The sequence below is a fragment of the Heptranchias perlo genome, chromosome 24 (assembly GCF_035084215.1).
Source record: "Heptranchias perlo isolate sHepPer1 chromosome 24, sHepPer1.hap1, whole genome shotgun sequence".
Taxonomy (NCBI): domain Eukaryota; kingdom Metazoa; phylum Chordata; class Chondrichthyes; order Hexanchiformes; family Hexanchidae; genus Heptranchias; species Heptranchias perlo.
Genome location: NC_090348.1, coordinates 21,137,066 through 21,150,223, shown reverse-complemented (window position 1 = coordinate 21,150,223; position 13,158 = coordinate 21,137,066). Strand labels below are relative to the sequence as shown.

Sequence of the window (13,158 nt, the reverse complement as noted above, 5' to 3'; positions counted from 1 at the left end):
GCTTTAATGTCCTCTCTATTATGGGATGCCAAAAACTTCACAGATTATTCTAAATGCGTCCTAATGAATTTTTTCTACAAACTTAAGCTTATTACTTTACTCTTGCACTTTATTGTTCTATTTATAAATTCCAAAATGCTGTTTGGCCTTGATTATGGCTTTACCCAAGTGCACTTGCACTTCATAGCATCACAGTAGGTACAGCACAGGAGGCTGCCATTCGGCCAGTCGTCCCATTCCCCTGCTCTTTGCCCATAGCTCTAAATTTTTTTTGTTTTCTCATTTCGCCTCTGGCTCTTTTGCCAATCACCTTAAATCTGTGTCCTCTGGTTACCGACCCCTCTGCCACTGGAAACAGTTTCTCCTTATTTACTCTGTCAAAACTGTTCATGATTTTGAACACCTCTATCAAATCTCCCCTTAACCTTCTCTGTTCTAAGGAGAACAACTCCAACTTCTCCAGTCTCTCCACATAACTGAAATGCCTCATTCCTGAATTTTTGAACACAATTCTCCAGCTGAGGCCTAACCAGTGTTTTATAAAGGTTTAGCATAACTTCCTTGCTTTTGTAATCTATGCCTCTCTTAATAAAGCCCAGGATGGAGGGAATTAGATATTTGAATCCCTCAGTCACTGCATTCATCCACATCCTTCAGTTCCTTTCATTGAGCACATACTCCCATTCCTTGTTTTTCCTTACAAAATGCATCACCTCACACTTATCCACATGAAATTCAATGTTGCGCATGTCTGGCCATGTCTTCCTGAAACCTTACAAGGTCCTCTCTGCTGTGCCAAACAGTCTACTTTTGTGTCATCAGCAAATTACAAGATTACAGAATCATAGAATCATAGAAGTTACAACATGGAAACAGGCCCTTCGGCCCAACATGTCCATGTCGCCCAGTTTATACCACTAAGCTGCAGCTGGACACACTTCCCGCAGGTGAAGGAATCAGGGATACAGGAAGGAGCCCTGAATTCCCACATCCCACAAGAGGAACATGACACGGCCCTGGGATCTCCTGCCATGACTTAACCCTTAAATTAGCTTAAGAACAACTCCAAAGTCAAGAGGAAAAAAAAGGAAAGAAAAACTACTTACCACTAACTTTAAGGAGTTTACTCCTTTAAATTGTTTTCCCTATGCCTAAGACAAAATCATCTATCTAAACCAACAAAAGTAAAGCCAGCACTCAGTCCAGTATTTAAAATCCAAGCAACAACCATTTACCCAAATTCTGTTTCCTGTTAGGCAACACTTTCTATTCATGCTGTTGCATTTCCTCATTCAATATGCCTGAATTTTCCTAACTAGGCTCTTGAGACACTTTTTGAAAATCAACTGCATTCCCTTTAACTATTCAATGACTTATTGAAAATAATTTTGAACAACACACACACACACACACACACACACACACACACAGAAGTTCTTCGAGCAAAAAGTGATAAATACATGGAATGGACTTCCATGGCTGACTGCTCTGCCAACAGTGAAGATATATGGGTCTGACAGGACAAAGATTCTACTTTTGCCATATCCAAACCATCACAGGTATTAACCCTTTATACCGCAATAATTTAAAATAATGTTAAAATTCTGTAACTTCCTAAATAGGAGACAGAAGATGCCACTAAAGTGGGTGAAAGTAAGAATGACATGCTCAAGATTTTAAGATTTAAAATTAACATATCTCAGGTTCTTAAGGACTGAAAGGGTTAAAAATACAACTGCATTCACTTCTATATAGTTTACAACATTATCACATTTCTGGATTTTTTGACCATTTTTCCATGGAAAGGATCTAGGTGTGAGTTATTTGAAAATGTGCTTTTAAGTTTAAGTCTGCTACTTCACAAGATAGCAGGGCTGTCAATGGTGTATTAGGCTTCAGGTACGGCATCTGAATTGACATCCTAGGGACAACAAAAGATAATATGACATTCTGTTCAACTCACTGCTGCTGTGACAATCTTATTCTTTTGAACTCAGTAGGGGTCAAAGCCAAGATAGAGTGGAGCACTCCGCTCTTGGAGTGGGTGGGGTGATAAGTCAGTTTTTACCAGAAGCTGACACTGGAGTAATGCTTTTAAAAAAGATACACAGACATCAGAAAGTCAATCTGTCTTTTGGTAATAGGAATGCAGAGTCAGTGGAGTGTTATGAGAAGATTAAAAGAAAGATAGGAGACCACAGGGAGGAAAGTTCTGCTCTGGGCTGTATGACAGGATGCCATGATTATTTTGCTTAAGTTAAAATGACCTAAAATGGGGTACGAAGAAAATTTTGTTCAGTATGTTCACTTTACTGTGGAATAAAAAACCTCGATGATTCAAATCAAACTTCAACTCATCATGTGAAACTCGCTCCCACATGGGGTAGTTGAGGCAAATAGCATAGATGCATTTAAGGTAAACTACAGAAGTTTATGGGGGAGAAAGGAATAAAAGAATATGTTGATAGGATGAGATAGGGTGAGATGAAGTAAATAGAGTAGGGGGAGGTATATGTGGAGCATAATGTCCAAATGCCCTGTTCCTGTGCTATAAATTCCATGGAATTCTACGCAAGTGTAAGCTCGGTCGGCCGGAGAAATGGAAGAAACACGTGTAAAAAAAAAAGACATCAAGTTCAAGTCACAAAGCCGTTGTATTGTTACACCCTTGTCTTATGCTACCGTACAATTAGATATTGGACAGTTTGAGTCAATGCCTATAAAAATTCACTTTAATCTAGGTTGTAAAGCTTTTGCTATCAAGAGATTACTATGCAATAATTAACAGTCTGGTTTTTTTTGGACTACTTGATTACAGATTTGACTGTTAAACGCTAAATTTAAGATAAATGAAAGGAAACTCACAACTTTACAGAGCTCTTATGTATCTGTACAAACTATGAAATGTAACTGATTATTGCAGATTTATCGCAGTGATTTATTTGCGCTTAGCTCAAGAAATAAATTTGGCAGGGATTCAACAGAACTCCAGTTTGTACCGCCTTGGAAAGTTAAAGCTTCTCCTTCATGCACTGCGTTCTATTATGGGTGACATCACCATGGCCAGCTTGCCCTCTATAACAGCTATCAAAATTAAATTTTTGATTACAAAATTTTTATGACAAAAAAATTCTAGTTACTGTATAATCTAATCTAATTACAATATAATCTAAACTTTCAGATCTAGAGCATGGAAACAGGCTGCCTTCAATAGTGACATTTGTTCCAGAATGCCTTTCATGGAAGACAACCATTAGCAGTAGGAAAGGGTGGTAAGAAAAAGGATATTTCGCCTCATGGACCCAGAAGATTCACAAATATTCAGAGTAGCAAATTAGTCATGAACTGGCAACATGCTTTTTAAGAAAAATCCTTCATGAATTTTGAGATCTTCATTCAGGATCCTTCACCTATCCTCCTGAACTTGGGGCAGTGTTGCACAGTATTTTCCATGTTTTTGCAGAGCCAAGTAGGATTGCTCTTTTAACTTGTTCCAACAGGGTTATCATAGTCTTCAAGTATTTTCTGGTGGACTGATGCAGTGAATGTGCTTGGAAATAAAAGCTTTTACCCAATTAAAAAACAACAAACCAACTGAAATAGCTAGTAGATTCACTAACCCTTATTCAGGACAGCGTGTAGGACACATTGCAAGCTATGCTATCAAACTTGACATGTATATTTATTTACAACTGCTTTAATGCGACAGCTTAACTGAAGTAGCCCAATTTATGTAGGTTTAGCTTTGAAAAAGTGTCAGCTAAGACAACGTATTTCTATATAAAGATAATGCTCATTTCGGACTACAAATTTTACAGTTCTTACGGCAATATTTAACATTGTAATGTAATATGTAGAAATTTAAACAATTTTGTGCCAAGCATTTGTAAAAAGTTGAATGGATATTTAAGACACTTGAGTTTTCTATCAGCTTCAAAATCAAGGTAATTTAGTACAAAATGAGCAATAGTATTTTGATTACAACGGTTTCAGTCTATTTGGGAACCTTGTTACAAACTAGGCACCTATCAAAACGCAAATCAGTTTCTTTAATATACTTTTTATTTTAGTTCCCAGAGCCATTAACACTACTGACATATGCTTGGTTATTATACCAGACAATTCAGCTGATAAACAGTTCCATTCATTTATGGCAATAAATATCTGGAGAATATGTTTGAATGGATTGTATTATCTGAAGTAAAGCAATTAATTAAAGATAGTCACAGAACCATGGAAATTAGCATTTCATGGAAGGATTTTTTTTTAAAAAGGACAAGAGAGGCAACCACAGAGCTCCCTGCCAGTGTCTGCAACAGTAATCTAAAATTGCTCTGCAACATTATCATTTATCTAAATTGTTCAAGATGGTATAGTATTTTCAGAGTCCATAATTAATTCGATTCATCGCACAAATGATTTCAGCTCTCACGATAGGACTAGGATGCACAATGGCACAAAGCTGAATGCCGAAGGGCATCCGTAAACAAACGGTCAATGTGACTTCCTGCAGAATTAAAACAATCATTGAATTTAATGCAAACTGAATGCTGACTGGTTTTCTTGTACAGCCATTACTCTTTCAAAAAAAAACTGCCATTGAATTTTGATTATACTGCTTTAATAAAAAGTAATGAAACTTGCTCATGCTCTGGCAGCTCCCCTTAAATGACATACAACACTGATCTTGCAAAGGGCACAATGCTCTAAGTTGATTGAGGATGACACTTCATCTCCAAAAGGCCACCAAGCTGTCATGGTGAGTAGTCAACTTGATACTGGCCATTACATTTGTACAGGTTTTTTACCAAGCAGTCTTAACACATTGTTGTTCTACTCAACCTGAAGTCAAGAATAGATCAGACTTACCATCGATCCGGCTAACAAGCTCCTGCAATGCTTTCACTTTCCTTTGTATCCCCGGCTGTGCAAAAGTGTAGTTGTCCTTGAAAACAGAGAATTTTCCAATGAGACATGATTTACTTCTATTAGAAGACCTCACAAAGATACAGGTTTCCATACATACACCAAAAACTTGCATTTCTATAGGTCCCATCACATGGAAGATCATTTCAAAGCACTTGACAAGAGAGATGCCATTGATCAGGAAATGGAAAAAAAAAACCAGGATGGTGAAAACAACAAAAATATGGTTAAGGTTTTTAAGTGACTTTTGAAGAGAGAGAGGGTGGTTTTCAATAGAGTTCCAAAGAGCAGAGAGTTAGTTATTGAAAGATTGACACATCTATGCCAAATAGAGGGAGCATGGAATGAGCTGTAACCTAATTTACACAAATACATGTATATTTGTGTAAATATTGCTTACTAAGGACTATATCACAAAGCAGTCAGCTAATGAAGAAAAATAATCAAAATGACTTTCATTAAAATATGAACTGGACATTTGCTGGCAACTTTTTTTTTAAAACTGATCTAAAGATAATACTACACACAATAATGATTTCCAGCCTGAGTCATCAAAATAGACAATGGGGTAGTCGGAAACATATTTTGGGACGGCCACTTCTTTTGTTATATTTATACAGACTTAACAGTTAGCTGAAAGTTTTTAGGATGTGTGGAACCAGGCCCGAATGTATTGAACAAAAGCTCAACCAAAAATAAAAATTATTTAGAATATCAACAGCTGTACAGTTAATTTTAAAAATGTCATCTTCTGAAGGAGTTGAAAAGCACTCACTAGCCCCCATTCGAACTGCCATTAGATAATCAGCACTGAGGTCACTCCAATTAGTATATTTGATACCAATAGGGCATATACACATCGCAACACTAAAGGGAAATGCATGTGGGAATGAGTACTGTTCAATTATTAATGATGCCTGCTTTTCTGCAAGGATTTTGCAAAATGCAATCCTTTAAATTGTTGGTGTAGGATAGTAAACAATATAACAGGAAAAATAGCATAACAATACAGAAGTCAGTATTAATAGCTTTGTATTACATTAACATATTCTGTGAGATAGAGGTGAACACATAGTATAGATTAGGTCGTTAGAATTCTGCAGGGGAGTACGAAGTAAGCAGAAGGGCTTTGGTTAATGCAATTTAAGCATCAAAGGATTTGTGTAAGAACTATAGCTAATTTGGAGCCAATATGTATGTTTCAACTGTTATCTGTATTAAGGTGTGATATTTATAACCATGCAAAATTGTCATGTCATACCTACATAAACAGAGCCCACATTCCAGTGAGAATGGAGTGTACATGATGCGACATTGCCATCTACTGGTTTAGTAGCATATGACACAAAGATCACATGATAATCTTAGGATAGGTTTAGAGCAAGTCATCTGACATTGTCCATCCAAGTGTATAAATACGCTCACTCTCAGTAATTCTGTGGTATTCCGTGCTGAGAACTAGCCTGGATTGTAAATAGAGTTAAAGGCAGACCGTGAGGAATATCCTACTAGTAAGCATATAGACGTATAACTTGCTTGTACTTTGTCGATATTAATAAAACCAACAAGTTGATTTGTCTCTGGTGTCAGAACAGATATCATTTGGATTAATCTACTCGGTTGATCTAACAGATGGCTCTATCACTGCGATAAAAAAACCTAGCCATTCAACACAGTAATGCCCAAATATAACACAACATTTTGAGTACAAGATTGAACAAAGTGCTTAGACAACATTCAACAGCACAAACTCTGCATACAACTCCAATCTTGCTGAAGCACTTACCACTACATACTGCTTCTAACCTATTATTAAATGAAAGATTGAAGGAATGCCTATCATTCTCATTCATAATGGGTGAACTTACTAGTAATTGACAACAAAAGGAAAGGATTGCAAATATGCTTGGAGCTCAAAGACCTAATAGGACTATAAATAAACATTTCAAGCTTTCAACTCCCCAAAAAATTATGACAATTTACTAATGCAAAATGTTTTATCAAATTACATGTCTCAAGTTTCTGGCAATTAAAACTGAATGCATGTTCAATGTTTCTTGTGAAAAGTACAGATTCTTACAGCTTCACTTGGTTATTGCTTCTATGCCAGTTGCATACCACAAAGCCATCCATATAAATATTTATTGTGTCAACACATTAATGGCATAATGGTGTGGGGTTGATCCAAATGGGAACAGAATGTTTGACTTCGGAAAGTACTACAAGTTGCTAGAAGGCTAAACTTGAAACTGAAAAGACAATTGAGTATTTGGAGTCAATGGTAATGCCACTAGAGCCAACAGTTTCAGTAACCGAACATATGCCAAAGTCAATAGCCCAAGAAAATCATCCAGAAATTCCTAGGTACAATCAATTACGTGAGTAAAGTCATGCTAAAATTATTAAAACAAAATTAACAGATCTGTAATCACAGATGAAAAACATAGGAAACAAAGGGAATGCAAGAGCTGGGTCTGAAGTTCTACTACCCTGAAAGCCAACAAAAATTCCAACTCAAGAATCACAGAATGATTGTCGTTTGTTCTGGTGCAAAACTATAACAATCAGTAGCAACCCACTGCTTATGCATCACATTCCCTGACTGATGCAAAGATATAGAGAAGCTGGTAAGCATGAGTTTGATTGTGAAAGGTTCAATCAGCTGTGTATGGCTGTAGCATTAATGTTGAAATGGATCACAAGTCTCTAATTATTCTATTTGTAACATCTTTGAATTGTTATCCTTTGCAAGTATAAAAAATGATCAAGGCTACAGAGCTCTGACCTAAAGGCAAGAAATATACCTGGGGAATTTATGTACACCAATGATGCACAAACAGGAGCAGTGGACCAGAATGCAAAAGACAATTCAAAAGCAGTTAAGAATACTTCAGCTCGGACGATGCCAGTTATCTGACTAAAAGCTAAAGTTTACCAAAATTGATATAGAAAGGGATGAGACCTTTAGGATCCTCAAAGAATAGAAGAGTGGTTCCAAGTAAAACAAGATTTCTCTCCAAACGGTACTGGAACTATAGAGAAGTTAAAAGTAATAGATGTAATAATGCAATAAGAACATAAGAATTAGGTGCAGGAGTCGGCCATCTGGCCCCTCTAGCTTGCTCCGCCATTCAACAAGATCATGGCTGATCTTCGACCTCAACACCATTTTCCTGCACTATCCCCATATCCCTTGATGCCTTTAATATCGAGACATCTATCGATCTCTGTTTTGAATGTACTCAACGACAAAGCCTCCACAGCCCTGTGGGTTGAGAATTCCAAAGATTCACCACCTCTGAGTGAAGAAATTTCTTCTCATCTCAGTCCTAAATGGCCTACCCCTTATTCTGAGACTGTGACCCCTGGATCTAGACTCCCCAGCCAGGGGAAACATCTACCCTGTCGTGTATGATGAGGCACTTCTTTCCTTTAAATTTTTGTTTGTTTCAAATGTGAGATATTGGGATGGTTAAATCTTTTTACTTCAATAATTTCCAAAAACATTTGCTGTACTTTGCACTAAATGTGAATTTCTCTCCAAATTCTCACTTTCAAAGCAAATGTACTGGAAACTGTCTGTACAACATCAGGGGCTAACTGGTGGACACATCAGAAATGCTTGAGAATTCTCAAAATCAATATCATTTTAACTTTAGATCACCTATAGTTGGCGGTTTTAATGCCAAATGTCAACATACAACGCAAGTTGTCTGAAACTATTTAAATGAATTAGACAAGGGCAACAAAACAGACAGCATGTTTAAAATGTTCATAGAACAGGTTTTGAGTACCTGTAAGATTTCCCAAGCATCAGAGTTGTACTTTCTCCCCAAAGCTTCTCTAGCAACACTGTCATTTACACGATTACACATTTTTACAGCAAAGGGCATTTCAAGCAGCCCAGCCTAGATACTATAAGCATGGCAGAAACCAGTAGCAAATGACATTGTGAACAAGTATACACAGCAGACCAAGCAAAAAGGTGAAGGGCATCCATTACAGACTGCCACTGCAGTCAAGCAGTCCAGAGGAGATCATTGAGTAGTGGAAAGCAACGTTGCCTAATAGGCTCTTGTGCTGTCAGAACCTTAAAGGAAAAGGAAAAGGAATTGCATTTATGTCGTACCATTCATGATCTCAGGACGTCCCAAAGCATTTCAGAGCCAATTAAGTACTCTTGAAGTGTCGTCACTGTGATAATGCAGGGAAATGCAGCAGACAACTTGCACACAGCAAAGTCCCACAAACAGCAATGAGATAAATGACCAGGTAATCTGTTTTAGTGATGTTGGATGAGGGATAAATGTTGACCAGGACATCAAAGATTGTTGATGATACTAAATTAGGGGTCGTGGCAAGCTGTGAGTAAGAATGTAGGAGATTGCAGGAAGATACAGACAAGTTAGCAGAATGGGCAGCTAAGTGGTAGGTGTTAGGTAGTTCAGTGCAGACAAATGTGAAGTAGCACATCTTAGGGAAAAGAATAGTGAAAAGAACTATGCCATGAACAGCAAAGACTTTTACCATAGTGAAGGAACAGAGATATATTGGGGTGCAGATACATTTAAAAAGGTGAGAGTTCACGTAGACAAGGTCAAAAAAAGGCAAACAGGGCTATGAGTTTTAGAATTCACGTACTGAATATAAAAGCAAAAATGTGTTGTTGAATTTGTACAAGAAATTGGTTAGGCCACAGTTAAAATATTGCATGCAGCTCTGGGCACGAAAGAGGGATATTGGAGCCATGCAAAGGGTACAGCAAAGATGCATTAGAATTATACCAGGAAAGACAAGTTACAGTTATGAAGAAAAGCTCAAACTGGGACTTTTTTTTGACACAAATAAGATTCAGGGATGGATCTGATGGAGGTTTTCAAAATTATTGAAAGTTTTGAGAGGACAAATAATGAAATATTATTCCCGCTGATTAGAAAACGGTTAACAAGGGGGCATAGACTAAAAGAACAAGTGGGAAATTAGAAGAATTTTTTTTTCATACAAAGGGTTATTAGAACATGGAATAGTTTAACAGAGTTGGCTTGAGGCAAAGATTATATTTGTTAAAAGAAAATTGGTTTTTATTTTGAAAAATATATAAGGATACGGAGCAAAGACTGGCAAATGAGATGAGTAGAACTGGCGCAGCTAGTACTGGCACAGGCACAGTGGGCTGAAATGCCACCATCTGTGCTGTAATTTCTTCAAAGCAGACAACAAACTGCAATTCAATGAACCTTAGTACTCTGAACCTTCAAGTGCCAGTTGGTGTTGGTGCCCACTACAAGGGAGAAAATCAACTATGGAAAAGGAGCAATGGTTCAGAGTTGGATAACGACTTAGCAACCAGAAACTTGAGGGTTTCACACGTCAGGGCTTTACGGCACTCAGAGTTATACTGCCAATTTATATTGACGCAGATCCAAAACCACACAGACACGAAAGTGGCAGCACAACAGTAAATTTAATGGCCCTGGAAGATGTTAAACTTCTGCAGAAACAATTTCAAAACCTCTTGAAAAGAAAATGGCATGGCTTTATCCAGAAAATACTTCAGGAGTTTAAATTATTCCCAAACAAAAAAGCCAGAGATCATTTCCTAAATGGAACAGCGCAAAAATGTAGGGGACAAGAAATAAATTAGGCTAAACTTCATTTCTATAAATATAAATGATGTTGGTTGTATTGATAGATTAAAAGATAGATAGTATGGTTGGTATCAACAATATAGTTGTGTGTGTTTAAGGTACTTGTATTATTATCTATTTGACTGGCAGGCAAAGGTATTTTTGAATGGGTGATTTCTTTTCCTATTTAAAACCAGAGCAAAACTGAAAATATGATAATCATCCACCTTGGGGCAAGATTCTGTCCTCTCAAGTTCCCACAAGTCAGAGTGTGTTAAAGAATAATTTTACGATTTTTCTTCATTTCTCAGTTTCATTTTTTCTTACAGATTATACTACACTAATTATATTCTCTAAGAGGTGCAATATTCTTAACCCAAAGATTTATATTTGTAGCAATCAAAATTCATCAAGATTAAACTACTCTAAAATCTAGTAGAATTGTCACACCTTCATTCGTATTTTTTTAAGCCCTGCAAACAAGTGAGACATGGCCTACGCACTGATAGGCAATCTTTCACTGCTAACACAAACACCATAGGTGCGACTTCCACTTTTTAAAAAACAAATCCACTTATTAACCCAGAGAAGAAATGGAAGAGTGAGTTCAGTCAATACCTCCAACCTCTGGCCTTGAGTTCACCAACCTAGCTGCCATCTCAAACTCAATCAGGGAATGTAGACTCTTAGCATCCTGCTCAACCCCAAAATTCGTTTCCTCCTCCAAATCCACTCCATTACCAGGATTGCTTTCTTTCACCGCCACAATACTTTCTTCTGCCTACATTTTTCCCTTCTATTGTTGAAACTTTGTTCATGTCTTCATCACCTGAAGGCTCGACCTCTCCAAAGCCCTTCTTGCTCGCCTTACTCTCATCAAATCTCAAGTTTCAATTTGAACAGAATTCTACAACTCACATTCGAACCTGCATCAAGTCCTCTACTCATCACCTCAATCCTGTCCGAATTCCACTGGCTAACCGTACCCTTGAGTACTGATTTCAAAATTCTCATTTATTTTCAAATCTTTCCATGGCCTTGTCCGCCTTACCTTCATGGCCTCCTCCCGCCTTATGTCTCTGCACTTCTGCTTCTCTATCAGAATTCTAATCGCCCCTCCGTCAAATATCATTTGCAACCACTTGGTCAACCACAATGCTCCTGCCTTGTAGAATTCTCACCTTGTTCCCTCCACTTTGCTAACTGAATTCACAATTCTCTTCAAAATCCTCTTCAATGATGCCTTCAGTTTCCCATCCCATCCAGCCCCCTTTCCTCCCTCATGCTTGGTGTCCCATGTATCCCTTTCCTTCTTATTGTATATTAACATTGCTTTAGGTTCAGAAGTTACTGAGTGGAAAGTGAGGGCAATTTAGTGACCTGTTCTCCATCATTAATGTACTGATAACCCATTACCTAAATTGTTTTTCCCATCCTCCTCTCCTTTTCTTACTTTTTTGGGGTGAGTGGGTGAAAGAGAGGAAAATCAGCTAAGTTTAAAGTAGCTTTCAAAATAAAGATGAAGAAATTGAAAAATGGGTACCATGAGACTATCAGTGGACTGGACGCAATTCCCCACACCTTTGAAAGTATCTATGCTTGCCTTGAGATCTAGGTTAGTTTTTGGTAACATGCTCAGTGTAACAAAACAGAAATTCCTGTCAGTTAGTTATTTTTACCTACTGGAATTCATCCTGTGCCTCCACAAGCATTCTCCAGTCTTCAAAAGCAATAAAACATCCAGTGACCTCATTTTAAGTTAAAAAAATAGCAAATTTATTAAACACAGAACAAATGTGCAAATATTTTAATATATAATCTTATATTTACAGTAGAAAATATGTTATCTAACTTGAGTGTATACACATTATCTGCACGCTCATACTGCCTACAAACCTTATTGCTGTTGTCAGCTTTTCTCATTATAAATTCCTTTGTCCAATTTATAATGGAAACTGCCGATGAAAACTTCTATTATACCCTCCTGCCAATGGAGGCGCTATAGCACCTCAGCTTTGTGTCTCCCAGCTCCTCAGCTTGTACTGCAGATAAATTCATATGTCCTTCGAATTCCTGTGTTCCCAAATTACCCCAAGTTTTGCTATTTAACAATAAATATCAAATCCAAGTTCATCAAAGTAAGGACAGAATGAATGACATTAAAATTGGACCTGAATTATGTCTGCACACCCTAGTCCAATTTTCCCCTGCACTCTAACCATGCTTCACCCGAAGGTATATTTGGTCTGAACTCTCCTTTTCCAATGCCACAGGAGACTGACCAGGTTCCTCCTCTTGTAATCTTTTTTGTCTACAGGAGCTACCTGGTCTAATTCCAATCAGTTCAACTATCTTTTATGAACTCCCTCAATGAGCAGGTCCAGTCACTCAAGTACTCTTTCATCGACTATTGTGGCTTGTTTGGATTTTCACAACTGACATGGGTTTTTTCTTACAGCAGCTGACTAAGCTCCTTGTGTACTGTGACTGAATTTAAAAGGAACATCCATCAAGCCAAAACAAGACAGGTTAAAAAAAAAACTACATTTTTATCAGGCATGTTCAGCATTTATTTTTGCCACTAGTTTTTCAACTCAGCAACTTG

The 13,158-nt window shown here is 37.5% G+C and overlaps 1 protein-coding gene across 5 annotated transcripts in view; it reads right to left on the bottom strand.

Annotated features, from left to right (window-relative positions):
- Positions 1-13,158, bottom strand: part of tbc1d22a (TBC1 domain family, member 22a) — a 407,668-nt gene that overhangs the window by 213,645 nt on the left and 180,865 nt on the right. For all 5 annotated transcript variants that reach the window (XM_068004902.1, XM_068004904.1, XM_068004903.1 and 2 more), the window contains one exon: positions 4,870-4,945. In XM_068004902.1, coding sequence (XP_067861003.1) covers positions 4,870-4,945 — 76 coding nt within the window. The remainder of the gene's footprint in view (positions 1-4,869; positions 4,946-13,158) is intronic.